Source organism: Lathyrus oleraceus, chromosome 5 (genome assembly GCF_024323335.1).
Source record: "Lathyrus oleraceus cultivar Zhongwan6 chromosome 5, CAAS_Psat_ZW6_1.0, whole genome shotgun sequence".
In the NCBI taxonomy this organism is placed as follows: Eukaryota; Viridiplantae; Streptophyta; class Magnoliopsida; order Fabales; family Fabaceae; genus Lathyrus; species Lathyrus oleraceus.
The window spans coordinates 582970427-582987282 of NC_066583.1; the positions used below are offsets into that span (position 1 = coordinate 582970427).

Genomic DNA, 16856 nt, shown 5'->3' on the forward strand with positions numbered 1-16856 from the left:
CAAGTGGAACATATTTTGTTCACATACACTTGTACCGTTATTGCGGATACTACAATGGAACACGTCGTCTGACCACCGTATTGTCATGAAGACTTTCGATACAAGGATTTGGTCTCTTAATTGAACCATCGACTCTGATACCATAGTTGGCTCATCATGATGAACATCCATATTGGGTCAAGAGCTACACACAAGTGAGAGAGACGCCACATATTCATCAAAAATCTTAAGGTGATAGGTGTATGGATCCTTTCACTTATAAAATGCCCAATCTCCACTTTTCTAAGCAATATGGGACTTCCAACTCACACTTGTACACAACAATAGAGCCTCCAAGATTATTGAAAAGAAGTGAATCTGACAAGTGTATCTAGGGAGGAACTACCATAAGGTGTCTTATTATAATAAATTTTTTGATCAAATTGCAAGTACTAGATGTCGCACCTCGAAAAAATGCGATCCCTCGCGATAGAACGCGGAAAAATGTTGTTCGAACAGAGTCGCCACCGAACTTTATTCATTCCAATGAAGGAATAGGAAAATATCGAGAAAACCTTTAGAAAATAGAATAATGGTCGTCGCAACCATATTCGGGTTCAGGAGTCGATTACGCAAGGGGAATGTATTAGCACCCCTCACGTCCGTTGTACTCAATGGGAACCTTTTAGTCTGATTTTGCTATTTGAATGTTAGTTGACTGTTATTTGCTTGCTTCGAGTAATCAGAATTGATGATATATATGGATGAAGACCTCAGGAGGGAAATGGGAGGTTTTTTTATTAGTGTGCTCGCGAAGATACAACAATCTCCTGCCTACGTATCCTTATGGTGCAATAAGGAAATCAGAGCATTCGTAGTTCGGGCTACTACGTATATTTGGTGTGTTTTGTTTGATGAACGACTGTGTAGGTCGGCGTTCTAACGGCTAAACGCTGGCTTGTCTACTCTCGGCGGAGGCTCTAGCACTGGTTTATTGTGCGCATTAGAAAGGATTAACAATATTCTTTTGAAAATGGTTTTGGTCACACGGGGGTGACGAGTTGAATTGATGTGTTTGGGAGTTTTGGTTTGGTTTCGATAGCGCGGGGGCGAGAAGTTGAGTTTCACGTGTTTGAGATGTTTTGAAGAACGACGAAAGACTGAGCAATATGGTGCACACCAATCGTTCAATTCTTTCGAGGAATAACAAGGCGACCGCCTTCTACTCCCTTTTTCGTTTGAATTATTTTGAAAGTTTGTTTGTGGATGTTGAATATGCACGGTAGTGAGGCGTACGCCTTGTCATACCCCAATTTTGTCCGGACATATTTTAAATTTTCATAAATTCGATTTAATTTTCGATTTACATCATATGTACAGGATAACATGCATTTTATCATTAATAATAACTAAAATATCAGTCAGAGTAAATTTATTGAAAATACAGACAAATCGGTTGAATCATTTCTCAAGAACGTGGACAAATCAGCGGGTAAAAAGTTTCAAAATTAAAATTACAGACACCAGTATTATTAACCTACGGTTCACGTAATTTAACCTGGTGTGCTCGTTGTTTATTTTAGCGGCTGTTTCGGTTGCATTTTGACCCGCCTGAGCATTTTAACCGGTGCAAATTTATTTCAAAATTTAACGAAACACTGTATTTTTTCAATAAGTATATTTTGTGCTGATCATTTTAGTGTGCCCGATTTAATTTTTCGAGCAAATTTATATCCGGTCCCTATTTATAATCGGTCATTTTTTTGGTTTAGTTATTTAATTAAAGTAATTAGAATTATTTTTTTTAAAAAAAATTCAAATATTAATTAGAAGTTTTATATATTTCCTTAAATAAATAATAATTATTTGAAAATAAATAAATATCAACATTGGATTCTTATTTTTTTTACAGCTCATACTCTCCCTCACGTTTTCTATCTCCCTCACGTTTCCTCTCTCTCACACGGTACCCTCATTTTCCATGATCACACCCACGCTACCGTCCCTAAATAACACATCTCTCTTTCACTTTCGAAAAAGGAGAAAAGGTTAGAAAAGAAGAACAATAAAAAACTCTGTAGATTCAACACCACACACACTAGCCTAGGCTCTCCAACGGTATAAAATAAAAGAAGTAGAAAACAGAAAGGCAAAAGAGGAACATCTCTCTTTAGCTCTCTCTCTCTCAAATTGGACTCTCACTCTCTCTAAAAAAGAGAATTAAAAAAAAAAAAAAAGGAGAAAAAGGAGGAACTACTGTTCCTCTTCTTGAATCCATCCGCCGTCATAACCCCTTCCTTTCCCTCACACCACCAAATGCCGGCCATCCACCGCACCTTTTGCGTCCACCTCCGCCACTCCTTCATCTCCCTCTGGTGATCGCGTTCCAACCGCCGGAAACAACCTTCTTCCCTACCGCCACTCACCTCCAACGCCGATATTTTTCCTTCGTCCAAGCTTACGACTTCAAACCGCCTTCCTCAACTCTCCAGCCTCTGTGCCACTAAAAAACCTCTCACCGAATTGTTTGTTTTCTTCAAACTTTCTGTGAACACGCAGAAGCCACCGGATCTAATTCTTGAAAAGCTGTCAACAATCGGAAAGACGAGAAATTGATTTTTAGGTGGTTTGTGTTGCTGTTGTAATGTCTTTGAGTTGATTTAGGAAATGAGGCAAACCAACATCACGTTATCCCCTTTTTCCGTTTTGAATAAGCAGGAAGAGTACAAGAGACTTTATGGTTAAGAAGGAGAAAAATAGATCTGATCATACGCGCTCTGTCATAGAATTTGTTGGAATTTTGATTTTAAATTGCTGTTTATTTTTTCATTGTTTTTCCAAGATTTGGATTGTTTAATAGATTACTGCGAATGCACCGGTTCGGTAGATATTGTGGGGACACCAAGTTGTGGGCATCACTGAACTCAACTTTGCATTTCCGTATTCGGTAAATTCTGAACCAAAATTCTATTTTCTTACGGGATAATTTGTATTTGATTTGGGTAGGAAGTTGTTGCTTATGTAGAAGCAAGCTTCAATCCAAGAAGTATTTTGATGAAGACAACATGCATCAATGAAAAAAGAGAAGAGCTTCAAAGATAATTCAAGCATCAAAGTGATCAAGCCACATACGCATGAGGAACTTTTTGATCAAGCTTCTTTTTCAAGTCAACCGTTTGCAAGATTGTTGATTCACTTCTTAGGTATATCTAACTCACTCTTAGATTAGTATACAAGTGTTCAACAATCATGATCTGCATTTGCATTTTTAAAACATAACCATTTGTTAACACATTGAAATGCAAGACACAATTTTCTTAAAGTATTTTTCTGCATTTCAACAGTGTTAACCGGTTAACCATATGGGTTAACCGGTTAACAGCCCAGTTTTTTGAAATCCTGTGTTAACGTTGTATGCGTTAACCGGTTAACCCATTTGGTTAACCGGTTAACACTGTTCGTTGCAGTGAAAATGTTTTTGAAAAATTATATCTTTTCATCAATGTTTATGGAAAAATTGATACCTCTTTGAAAAGGTGTTTTGGCAATATAAGTTCTTAAATTTTCAAAAATGAATTTTCACCTCCAAGAATTTTCATACAAACTTAAGATAATCACTCTTTCATATTTCCTTCAATTTTTTTTTTAAAAGTGTTCATAATCAAAGTTTCATCTCATTCTAACTCTTGAACACTTGTATATTATTCATTGAGTGAATTATTTATCTAAGGAGAAGATCAATCAAGAGAAGATTGATAATACTACACTTTGTTAATATCATCAAAAAGAGTTATTTTCTGTTTGACTTGTGATCCAGGATTGTTGGACACAAGGGGTTGGTGTTGAAGAGGATTGTTCTTCATACACTTGTTTACCTATAGGTTAGATAGTAGGCATCACCGTTTGTGTGAATAGGCTGTACCATAATTCTAACTATAGTGAAATCTCTTTCGTGTGGAAAGGGGAGTGGATGTACCTTCGGATTGTGAAGGGAACCACTATAATTTCCGGTGTCTTTTTACTTTCCGCAATTTATTTTTCCGCACTAAAACGAAAAATAACCAAAAACCGGAATCAAGATCGAAGAGTTTTTAACCACCTAATTCACCCCCCCCTCTTAGGCGCATTTACAACTTACAATTGGCATCAGAGCAAGTTATAGGTAACTTGTTCCTAGAGATCCAGCATGGCTTCCGCAAGCATAAATCCGGTTTTCAAAGACGGTGGAAGTAGCAACAAGCCCCCACTCTTCTCCGGAGAATATTTCGATTTCTGGAAAATCAGAATGAAGGCACATCTTGAAGCCCAAGGGGAAGGTATATGGGAAGCAGTTGAAGAAGGTCCACACAAACCGGTAAATGTGGTGAATGGAGTTGGTACCCCAAAGTTGAAAAACACTTATGACGAAGATGATAAGAAAAGGATTCTGAATGAGAAGAAGGCAATCAACATACTCCAAAGCGCTCTTAGTATGGACGAGTTCTTCCGTATATCTCAATGTAAATCGGCAAAGGAGATTTGGGACACCTTGGTTGAAACACATGAAGGAACCACCGAAGTGAAGAGATCGAGGCTAAACACTCTAAGTCAAGAATATGAGATGTTCCGCATGCAGCCCGGTGAATCTATAGTTGCCTTACAAAAGAGATTCGTCCATCTAACAAATCACTTGATTGCTCTTGGTAAAACTTTCACTAATGATGATCTCAACCTGAAAGTCCTAAGATCTTTGACAAGAGAATGGCAACCGAAAGTGACCGCTATTTCCGAAAAGAAGAGCCTCTCAACGATGACATCCGCGTCTCTGTTTGGAAAACTTCAAGAACACGAATTGGAACTTGGAAGGCTCGAGAAGCACGAAAGTCAAGAAAAGAAGTCCAAGGGAATTGCCTTGAAGGTTGATTCAAAAAGGGACAAAGATGATGAGACGTCCGAAGATGAGAACTTTATGCTTCTTGTAAAGAAGCTTGGTAAGTTTTTTAATAAAAATAAAAATTCCTCTTATCCTAAAAAGAATAACCATTTCAGGAAAAAGGAAACATCCACATCAATGCAAGACGTCACGTGTTATGAATGCGGACAGCAAGGTCACATAAAGCCGGATTGCCCAAAACTTGCAAAGAAAGGAGGATTCAAAGGCAAGAAGGAATTCAAAAACAAAAAGGCTTACGTCGCTTGGGACGATAATGAAATCAGTTCATCTTCGGAATCGGAAAGCGATGAATGTGCAAACATGGCTCTTATGGCTTCACATCACTCCGATGAAGAAATCGATGAGGTTAGTAGCAATTTTTCAGTTTATGACAATGACGCACAAGATGTTATAAATGAACTCTTAAAAGAATGCAAGACATTGTATAAAAGTATTTCATCCCAAAAGAAACAAATTTCATCCTTAGAAGAAAAAAATATTGCTTTGGAAAAATATATTGAAAGTGGAAAACAAAAGTTGATGGATGAAAAACAAAGTCTTGCATGTAAGAATTGTGAATCTTTATCTTTTCAAATTGTTCAACTTAAAAGAGTGTTAGAAAGATATGAAAAAGGTCAAATTGGCTTGGAAGAAATTCTTAAGCACCAAAGGTATTCTAATGATAAAATTGGATTAGGATATTCTAAGTTTTCTAAACCAAGCACAAATAAGACCATTTTTGTTAAAGCAAGTGAACAAGTTGCTAAAGAAAAAATGAACAATTCTAAAACTATGCATCAAAATCATAAGAAGAAAATGATTGCTAAGAAGAAGAATTATGTTCCTAGATATAGAAGTGATTTTCAACCTACTTGCTTTTATTGTGGAATCAAAGGGCACACACCTAATGCTTGTTATGTGCGAAACTTTAGCGTTCCAAAAGGGCATTATGTGTGGGTTAAAAAGGGTACTAACTACCAAGGACCCAAAGCAATTTGGGTACCTAACAAAACTTGATTTTGTTTTGTAGGTATGCTTGAAGACAACCTCGAATCAATGGTATCTTGATAGCGGTTGTTCAAAGCATATGACGGGCGATATCGACAAATTTTCACATCTATCTTTAAAGGCCAAGGGATATGTTACATACGGTGATGACACTAAAGGAAAGATCCTTGGAGTAGGAACCATTGGAGCACCTCCTTTTACCATCATCGAAGATGTCCTTTTTGTTGAAGGCCTAAAGCACAACCTACTTAGCATAAGTCAATTGTGTGACAAAGGGTTCCGGATCAATTTCTCAAAAGATGAATGTGTGATAGAACATGAAGTCACCCATGACATTTTGCTAAAAGGTAAAAGGGTTAATAATATTTTTATGACTTCTTTTGATGACTCTTCCTTGAAGGTAAAATGCTTAATGACAAACAACAACGAGGCTTGGCTATGGCATAAAAGATTCGCTCATATACACATGGAGCACATGAACAAATAAATAAAGCATGATCTAGTTGTTGGTCTTCCAAAGATTAAATTCATCAAGGATAAGCTCTGTAACGCATGCCAAAAGGGAAAGCAAACCAAGACAACTTTCAAATCCAAGAATGTTGTATCTTCGTCGAGGCCACTTCAACTCTTGCACATGGATCTCTTCGGTCCATCAAGAACGAAAAGTTTCGGAGGTAATGTTTACGGTTTAGTAATTGTTGATGACTTCTCTAGATATACGTGGACTTTGTTTCTTGTGCAGAAAAGCGATGCTTTCAAGGCTTTCAAAAAATATGCGAAACAAATTCAGAATGAGAAGTCTCTCTCAATAACCTCCATAAGAAGTGACCACGGGGGAAAATTTCAAAACACATTCTTTGAAGAATTTTGCGAAAAGCACGGAATTTCCCACAACTTCTCCGCACCACGAACACCACAACAAAACGGTGTCGTAGAGAGAAAGAATAGATCCTTGGTGGAACTCGCAAGAACAATGCTCAGTGACTCCAACCTTCCTAAATATTTTTGGGCGGACGCAGTTAGCACAACATGCTTTGTTAGCAACCGTGTCAACATTCGGCCGATTCTCAAAAAGACTCCGTATGAGCTTTTCAAAGGAAGGAAGCCTAATATATCTTTCTTTCACATCTTTGGGTGCAAATGTTTTGTCCTCAACAATGGAAAGGACAACCTTGGTAAGTTTGATGAGAAATCCGACGAAGGTATCTTCCTTGGCTACTCCCTATCTAGTAAGGCATTTACAATTTTCAATAAAAGAACTCTTACTATTGAAGAATCAACGCATGTATGCTTTGATGAAACTAACCCCTCGAAAGAGGATAACTTTGTTGTTGATGACGATGATGATATAATAGATATGTCACAAAAGGAACCTTCAGGTATTCATTCAATACCACAAGAAGATGGATCACCAATCATTGAAGAACATCATGATCTACCGAAAGAATGGAAAACTCATAGAGATCACCCGATCGATAAGGTTATTGGTGATATTAGCCAAGGCGTTGCAACTCGGCTAAATCTCAAGGATGCTTGTCTCAACATGGCTTTTGTATCTCAAATAGAACCAACCAAAGTCGATGAAGCCTTAGGCGACGATCAATGGATAGTAGCAATGCAAGAAGAACTCAACCAATTCGAAAGAAATCAAGTTTGGAGTCTTGTACCAAGACCGGACAACAAGCACATCATAGGAACAAGATGGGTCTTCAAGAACAAACTTGATGAGAATGGGATCATAGTTCGTAACAAAGCAAGATTGGTCGCACAAGGATACAACCAACAGGAAGGAATTGATTTTGATGAAACGTTCGCTCCGGTAGCAAGGTTAGAAGCAATACGACTATTACTTGCTTATGCTTGTTCTATGAATTTTCAATTGTTTCAGATGGATGTCAAAAGCGCTTTCCAAAATGGCTATATCAATGAAGAAGTCTACGTCAAACAACCTCCGGGTTTTGAAGACTTCAAGAATCCCTCACATGTTTACAAGTTGAAGAAAGCACTATACGGCTTAAAGCAAGCACCAAGAGCGTGGTATGACCGCCTCAGCAACTTTCTATGTGAAAAGGGATTTGTAAAAGGAAAGGTTGACAAGACTTTATTCATAAAGAAGATCAAGGGTAACACCTTATTGGCTCAAGTCTATGTCGACGACATCATCTTCGGTTCAACAAACAAAGATCTTTGCGAAGAGTTTTCAATCATGATGCAAGGAGAATTCGAGATGTCCATGATGGGAAAATTGAACTATTTTCTTGGACTACAAATCAAGCAAACAAAGGATGGCATCTTCATCAACCAATCCAAGTATTGCAAGGAATTATTGAAAAGATTCGATATGGATAGTTGCAAAGTGATGTCCACTCCTATGGGATCCGGAACGTACGTTGATCAAGATGAATCCGGAATGTCAATAGATATTACAAAATATCGAGGTATGATTGGTTCATTACTATATTTGACGGCAAGCCGTCCTGACATTATGTTTAGTGTATGTTTGTGTGCACGCTTTCAAGCAAACCCGAAGGAATCGCATCTCACCGCCGTGAAGAGGATTATGAAATATCTCAAAGGAACAACGAACGTCGGACTATGGTATCGAAAAGGTAGTATATGCTCCTTGATTGGTTATTCTGACGCTGACTATGCAGGATGTAAGACCGATAGAAAAAGCACAAGTGGTACTTGTCACATTCTCGGGAATGCACTAGTGTCGTGGGCATGCAAGAAGCAAGCATGTGTCGCACTTAGCACGGCCGAAGCAGAGTACATTGCAGCAGGCAGTTGTTGTGCACAAATTTTATGGCTTAAGCAACAACTTCTGGATTTTGGTGTAGACCTCGGCTGCATTCCTCTTCGATGCGATAACACAAGTGCCATCAACATCACAAAGAACCCGGTCATGCATTCAAGGACGAAGCACATAGATATCCGACATCATTTCCTTCGAGATCACGTGCTTAACGGAGATGTAGATGTTACGTTCGTGGATACACATAACCAACTCGCTGACATATTCACAAAACCATTGGCTAAAGAGCAATTCTTCAAGATTCGGCGAGAACTTGGTATTCTCAATGAAGGTGACATCTAACCTTGTCTTCAAATTACTTGTTATGTGGTATAGTTGCTAAAAATGTGTTTACTTTCAATTTTTATGTTATGCAATGCTAGCACTTCTTTTTCGCCGTTTTCCGTTTTTCTTACTTTCGCATGTCCAAATATTATCCGTCTTAAAATATTTTTAAATCGAAAGTTGCATTTTGATAAGTGCTAATACTTTGTGTAAAATTTTTGTAAAAATCTTTTCCCGATTCTTCAAAACGGAGCTGCTGTTTTTCTTTTATTTTTGAAAAATTTCAGTTCGTTAACCGGTTAACGGTATAGGTTAACCGGTTAACACCTCCAAAACAGCACTTAACTTTTAATCCATTTTTATTCTGTCATAATATGTGCTTGAATGCTTATCTAATGATCACAAAATGTGTGTATGCTTGTATACTTTTCCTTTTTTCATAAGTCTCTTCCTTTTTGCTAATGCCAAAGGGGGAGAAGACTTGTTTCTCTAATAGTTTCTCTATGCAGAATTTTGTATGCCTCTCATTTAGGGGGAGTTCTTAAACTTAGGGGGAGAATCAACTTAGAGAAACTTCACTCTCAAGCATCTATCTCAAAGTGGTTGTCATCATCAAAAAGGGGGAGATTGTAGAAGCAAGCTTCAATCCAAGAAGTATTTTGATGAAGACAACATGCATCAATGAAAAAAGAGAAGAGCTTCAAAGATAATTCAAGCATCAAAGTGATCAAGCCACATACGCATGAGGAACTTTTTGATCAAGCTTCTTTTTCAAGTCAACCGTTTGCAAGATTGTTGATTCACTTCTTAGGTATATCTAACTCACTCTTAGATTAGTATACAAGTGTTCAACAATCATGATCTACATTTGCATTTTTAAAACATAACCATTTGTTAACACATTGAAATGCAAGACACAATTTTCTTAAAGTATTTTTCTGCATTTCAACAGTGTTAACCGGTTAACCATATGGGTTAACCGGTTAACAACCCAGTTTTTTGAAATCCTGTGTTAACGTTGTATGCGTTAACCGGTTAACCCATTTGGTTAACCGGTTAACACTGTTCGTTGCAGTGAAAATATTTTTGAAAAATTATATCTTTTCATCAATGTTTATGGAAAAATTAATACCTCTTTGAAAAGGTGTTTTGGCAATATAAATTCTTAAATTTTCAAAAATGAATTTTCACCTCCAAGAATTTTCATACAAACTTAAGATAATCACTCTTTCATATTTCCTTCAATATTTTTTTTAAAAGTGTTCATAATCAAAGTTTCATCTCATTCTATTTCTTGAACACTTGTATATTATTCATTGAGTGAATTATTTATCTAAGGAGAAGATCAATCAAGAGAAGATTGATAATACTACACTTTGTTAATATCATCAAAAAGAGTTATTTTCTGTTTGACTTGTGATCCAGGATTGTTGGACACAAGGGGTTGGTGTTGAAGAGGATTGTTCTTCATACACTTGTTTACCTATAGGTTAGATAGTAGGCATCACCGTTTGTGTGAATAGGCTGTACCATAATTCTAACTATAGTGAAATCTCTTTCGTGTGGAAAGGGGAGTGGATGTACCTTCGGATTGTGAAGGGAACCACTATAATTTCCAGTGTCTTTTTACTTTCCGCAATTTATTTTTCCGCACTAAAACGAAAAATAACCAAAAACCGGAATCAAGATCGAAGAGTTTTTAACCACCTAATTCACCCCCCCCCCCCCCCCCCCTCTTAGGCGCATTTACAACTTACAATTGGCATCAGAGCAAGTTATAGGTAACTTGTTCCTAGAGATCCAGCATGGCTTCCGCAAGCATAAATCCGGTTTTCAAAGACGGTGGAAGTAGCAACAAGCCCCCACTCTTCTCCGGAGAATATTTCGATTTCTGGAAAATCAGAATGAAGGCACATCTTGAAGCCCAAGGGGAAGGTATATGGGAAGCAGTTGAAGAAGGTCCACACAAACCGGAAAATGCGTGGCACTTCGGCGGATCGTAACTCCGGCGAAGGTCCGACGACCACGAATACCTTCGGTAAGTTCTTTCAATACTATCTTTCTCCTCTATTCGTTGCTTCGCCTCTCTTCCTTCTACTCCACGTTCCTCTATCTGTGTGATTATCGATGTCCTGTTGCTATTAGTGCGTGGTGGTTTTTTAGCTCAAACTGAAGTCTCAACAAGCTTAGAAATTTTAGAGCTCTAATAAGTGATTTGGACTCTTTTCTGCATAGTAACGGTGCCAATTTTTTTCTTTTCTGCAGCGATTGAGATGCTTTTTATATAGAGCGGAAATGGTTGCCCTTCAAATCATGAGCTGGAAAAGATTTGTAGAATCAATCCGTTAACAATACAATCTCTCATAGATTTCGTGGGGACCAATTTGTTTTGGAGTCGAATCGTGGAAATGGCGGAGAACTCGTTTGATATGGGAATGCAAACATATCCTTCAAAGACTCGTGTGGTCCCCCTATTTAATTTTGAAATCCGTAAGTATCTGTCAATATTTTATTTCAAGTATTTCAGATACTTTTGGTGTTGAGTTTTGTGTAACATGGTATTTATTAAACCTTTGACTTGAAATTCCAAAGTTCTGTCTTATTGCTCAATATTGATCTTGCCTTGGAATATTGCTGTGAAAGTTGCTGAGGCTTTTGTTGAACCTTCATCTGATGCGTGACTTATTATTTGACAATAGGTACCTTGGTTTAATCTTGGTATGTGGCTACCGCAGGTCTCCCTACTGCGGATGCATCGCTTGTTCGTTGGCTAATTCTTCCCGTTGCAGGTCGGGTTCTACACTTAGGCCTGCTAATTCCATGGTCACGTCGAACATGTTGTCTCAACGAAGGTTTCCTCATCCATTGGCTTGTATTTCAAGGTCCTGAAGCGGGTTTGTGGCATGTCTGCTTAAGGTGCTTGCCATCATAATCTGTGCGTCATGTTTTTAAGAAGAGCTGTAATGTTGCCGGTTTTGGTTATGGATTGGGTAACTTGACTTTCCTGGTTTGTATTTCAGGATGTGTGTATTGAATTTGTAGCAGGTCTGTTATAAGGAAATGGCGGGATTCCAAATAATGTCCTTCACGCTGCTCGTTCGTAGCAGGTATCTTCATCCTGCGCTTGGCATTTTCACATTTTGATGTACTTCTGGACTGTGGCTTGCCTTGACTTTGTGATCTTAATGTATTGCTACAGGTACAGACTATTTGCAGCTTGCTCTAATTGGTATTCCTCTTATGGTTCGACATGGTTTGCGCATTACGTCCTCAAAGCGATTGGCAAGGATGCATTTACTCTGGTCAATATAGTTGGGTCATGTTATGTTATACGTGTTTGGATTTGGCTTGCAGCAGGTTCTACACTTATAGCAGGCGGCGACAACAGGAACGAAACATGTATTCATTTGCATTTCCCTGGCGCACACGGACTCTTGTTCATACTGACGGCACGGCGCTGTTGGCTCTTGGATTTGCAGGTCACAGTATGATGCTAGAGGATACCCTGCGGTTCCTAAACGGTCTGTGGAAGCAAAATGCAAGGAGGGGCGTGGGCGACTGTCATGACAGGATGATGTGTATTTTTTGGTTTTAGAAAATTATTTCTTTCATTTGGCTTGGCTGTACTATTATTCAGAACCTAGGATCACTTGTAACCGACGGCATGATGTATTCTCATGGATGATATTTGAAACAAATATGTTTGTTACCCCAGAACTTTGTTCGGATAATGTGATTTTAAACCGAAATTCTAAACCAAACAATGTTGTATTCTAAAATCCATGACCATGTTTATGCGTAGATCACCACTTAATACCCATTCTAAAGGACTCCTCAATACATCACTCAAAAGAATGATGAATATTAATGAAGAAGAAAGCTGTGAATTTATTTTGAATTATCAGTGAGCAATGCTTTTTCAAAGCAGACATGAAGCGAGCAATGCTTTTTCAAAGCAGACATGAAGCTAACGGCATTACAAATTACTTTGGCACACTGGCAATTATTGCTTTGTAATGGAACATGCTCATGGCTATGCTAATGGACTCACCGACATGATACTCGCATGGTGAGACTCACCCATGACCTTGATTCAAACTAGTATTCCACCTCAGGCAATATCCTTTCATTATATCCCTTTTCCTCGTATTCGTGTAATAAACCATACTTTTAGACGAAATTGAAATTTCATGACGAAATTGAAATCATGAAATGCATGTTTCTAGGTAGTACAGGAATGATACAATAGTGATATGAAACTAAGGTGAGGTATTCTCGTGATGAAATGTATATCATGCTGTGGGTATGATGCAAAATAAAAAATGAAATCAATTTTATGAAAATTTAAAATATTCGGACAAAATTGGGGTATGACATTAGAGAAACAACAAACAAAGATGATTGAAAGTATATCTGGAATCTTATGCTTTCGAGGAGAATTCGAAGCTTTATATGCATGACACATCACAATGGCCTTAAGACAGATCAATACCTTAACAACTTCAATCTGAATGGCCCTTACGGTGAAGAATGTCCAAAGCAAGAAGAGTTAATACTCCATGTATTGAGGGGCTGCAAATGTGATATATTGAATCAATTGCTTCACTTTGAAAACAAAAGCATATTTTTCAACCTTAACTTATCATACTGGTTGGGGTTTAATCGGTAGAAAGTTTTGAGCAAGAAAGAGGACGATTGGCAAGCAATTTGGGCCACAACTTGCCACTAATTATGGTATTGGAGAAATCAGAGGAAAAGTTTTAAGTTACTATCAGAGTATGCATAGCAGTTTGTTTCACAAAACTCAACAAACCAAGACCACTAAATGGAAGAAGTCGAATAAAGACTGGGTGTGTATCAATTCGAATGGAGTAGTTACATCTAATAGTAATTGAACTTAGTTCCCACCTCCTCCCTTATATTCCCCTCACACGGAGTCTCAGCCGCCACTATTTTCTCTCTCAAAAGTAAATTTAATCATTGACTTAGTGAAATCACAAAAGGAACTGAATCTAGCATGGCAATATCCAACAAAAGTGAAGAGGTAGAAAACTCTGATCCCAAAATATCATAAAACATTAGTACAACAAATTATGACGTGATAAATATTCATAACTAAAGAATTATAATTTTACAGTAAAATTCATCAATATCTAAAGAAAATATACATCTCCTCAATAAATTTTAAATGGTGCTTCAGCTCCTTCCAACCCTTACCCCACAATAATAGATGAGAATAACTAACTAAATAACAACATCAATTTGAAACCGCAAATTTCTCATGCAACATTCATCTTCCCACGTGTGACTTCAATGCCTTCACATGCCCTTCACACGTGTATGTTCTTCAATGTCCAACCTAGAATTAGCAACATTCACTCACCTAACTCTTTCCAAAAGTTTGATTATTATTCCTAGGAGACTCTTCTCCTTCACCTTCACCTTGAAGCTTCTTAGGGAATATTTCTTCACATATCTCCATGAACGCTTCAACAATAACTTGGTGGTGACACTTTGCATTAAGCTGAAGAAAACATTCAAGAAGCTCTTCAAGTTCTCTTTCTGCGTAGATCATTCTTTCTAATATCATTTGAAGTATGGAGTTTCGGAAATCTTCGTATGGATCCTTGGATTCCTTCTCAACTGCAATGCTATCGATGAGTTTCGTACCTGATTTTAAAATAGTATTGTTGTTGTGATGAATAGTGTTGGCTTCACATACGGGACTCGAAGCCAAAACTTTATCATCGTCGGTGGCGGAGGAAGTGGCACTGCTAGGGTTTTTATTTTCGTTTTGGTAAATTGAGATTTTAGGTTTAAGGGATGGTTCAAGGACATTAGAGGGTTTTATTTTGAGGCAACCACAACTTTTGTTAGATGAAAAGAGTGTTCTCAAGAACTTTTTCTTGTTGATGTTGAAAGACATTAACGTTGTATAGCTAGAATGGAATTTGAAAGGACTATGTTTTGGTTTTTGACAAGGAATTAAGGTAAGGAATGGAGGGTTGCGAAATGTTTGTTTAATGAGAGAAAGGGTTTTTAGCAATGTGGAGGGGTTGAAGGTTTGAAGCCATACATTTTGACCTTTGAGGTATATCAGAGTAATCATTTGAATTTTCACAAAATATCCTAACTATAAGATCCTCACTTTTAACGTTATTTTATGGGGGAATAATTTTAGGAAAATTAGTTGGGAAAAGGAATTTGGCCGGATTTTACTTTATTAATTGGTCAAATTAATTCAAATTTAAAATAACTTTAAATGATATTTTATAGGAAAAACTGTTTTAAGAAATGATCTGTGAACTTTAATTTCACTAGACTTTATATAAAAAAACTTTCATCTCTAAACATAGTGAGGCGTTGGCGATTTAAATCTATGCAGCTTTTTTTCTTTGATTATCTTTGCAAAATCAAATACTGACACAAAAATTGATTATAATTGATTCAAGAAACCTTAACTTACTCTTAGACATGAATCACTTATAATATATTCTTTCATTATTTTCTCTAAATTAGTTTTACTTTAGGATGTTAGTTTAATACTAGTTTTCCTATTAATCAGGAAAGTTGGTTATTCTGATGATATATATATATAAACACTTATGTATCTTTCCCTTATCATGCAATAATATTTTTTCTTTTCTCATGATGTTAATTTTACATCAATATGGTATTAAAAGTAAATCTTTAATTTTTCATCTTTTCCAAATCCTCCTCTTTACACGTTACTCTCTCTCTCTCTTATATTTGCTTTATACATATTTGGTTATTCTGTTTTGGAAACACCTATCCTAGCTTCTCAAGTTCAATACCATATTAGAAACAAGGTTGCTCCCAACTTTATTCTTTTAGAGGCAGAGGCTTTCACAACAACTATGGCAGGCATGACCATCCTACTTGAACGGCTCGTGTTTGTACATATTATGGGCGTACAAATCATATTATTGAAAGTTGCTTTGTCAGGCATGATTACCCACCGACTTTCAACATTGCTAAAAAACAATTTGGACACTAAATTATACAAATAATCAACATAATTTGGCCATTATCAACTCTCTCCAACTTAGAACTTTATTTGTCCTCAAACAAGAGTCTTGCCGACCTAAAGAAACAAGCAACTTCTAAAATCAAAATATTAAACAAGCTTTGAGAAAAGAAGACAAATACATGGTTCAAATTTTTCAAGGGAACAAGCAAAGTGATACTTACCACTATACTACAACGACACCATGATTATGAAACAAATTCTAAGCACAAATCTCATGTCAAAAATTCTAAGACAGCACATTCTAAATCATGAATCACACCTAACATAAATCTTTATCGATGGACAAAGAACAAAATTGAGGGACTTGACTCACACCCCATAATCTTGCTAACATCTTGATCAACTTATTCATTCATCTAAGTAAAGCACATTTAAAGCATAAAAGCACAAATTACAAAGGACTTTTAAGGGTTATAATGAGGTCTGGTTAACAAAGAAAGGTCATATCTAAAGGTCTTTGAAACAAGGTTGCCAAACTCTAAAAGTGCATTCACTTTTAAAATTCTTTACAATTCACAACTTCATTTACCACTTCTCTTTGTTTAAATAATATACCTGAAGGTGTGAAAAACACAAGAAAGGGGGTTTGAATTGGGTTTTAAAAACAAAAAATCTTTTTACCAACTCAAAAACTCCACACAACAACAAGAACAAAGAGAGAAAGACACAAGGATTTTTATCCCGATTCGCTTGAAATCAAAACTACTCTAGTCCACCCGCCAAGGTGACTTTGCCTTATACATAAGGACTTAATCCACTATAACCAAACAGATTATAGAAAAATACAAAGAATAACTTTGTTTGTCTTCTCAAGGATACGACTACAA

The 16856-nt window shown here is 37.0% G+C and overlaps 2 protein-coding genes across 4 annotated transcripts; one reads left to right on the forward strand and one right to left on the reverse strand.

Annotated features, from left to right (window-relative positions):
- The first annotated feature begins 11145 nt into the window (after positions 1-11145).
- On the forward strand, positions 11146-12695 carry LOC127086663 (uncharacterized). Of its 3 annotated transcripts, XR_007789544.1 has the most exons (4): positions 11146-11468; positions 11678-11894; positions 11999-12085; positions 12178-12695. XR_007789544.1 is itself a non-coding variant. In XM_051027456.1 (2 exons), exons 1-2 carry the CDS (start codon positions 12039-12041, stop codon positions 12467-12469), a joined length of 339 nt encoding a protein of 112 aa, XP_050883413.1. In that variant the 5' UTR covers positions 11564-12038; the 3' UTR covers positions 12470-12695. The 3 variants fall into 3 exon arrangements, 1 of the variants encoding a protein (XP_050883413.1); XR_007789543.1 differs by lacking the exon at positions 11146-11468 and having other exon boundaries at positions 11564-11894; XM_051027456.1 differs by lacking the exon at positions 11146-11468 and having other exon boundaries at positions 11564-12085.
- Positions 12696-14134: 1439 nt separating this feature from the next.
- Positions 14135-15173, reverse strand: LOC127086665 (uncharacterized). Its single transcript, XM_051027457.1, has one exon. It carries the CDS (start codon positions 15085-15087, stop codon positions 14362-14364), a length of 726 nt encoding a protein of 241 aa, XP_050883414.1. The 5' UTR covers positions 15088-15173; the 3' UTR covers positions 14135-14361.
- Positions 15174-16856: the final 1683 nt, after the last annotated feature.

What these genes read in the sequence shown, in the direction of transcription:
- LOC127086663 (XM_051027456.1), top strand. Translation starts at nt 12,039, where the DNA reads ATGGCGGGATTCCAAATAATGTCCTTCACGCTGCTCGTTCGTAGCAG. An exon ending in ACGCTGCTCGTTCGTAGCAG is followed by an intron (nt 12,086 to 12,177) that starts GTATCTTCATCC and finishes GTATTGCTACAG; the next exon opens with GTACAGACTATTTGCAGCTT.
- LOC127086665 (XM_051027457.1), bottom strand. Translation starts at nt 15,087, where the DNA reads ATGATTACTCTGATATACCTCAAAGGTCAAAATGTATGGCTTCAAACC.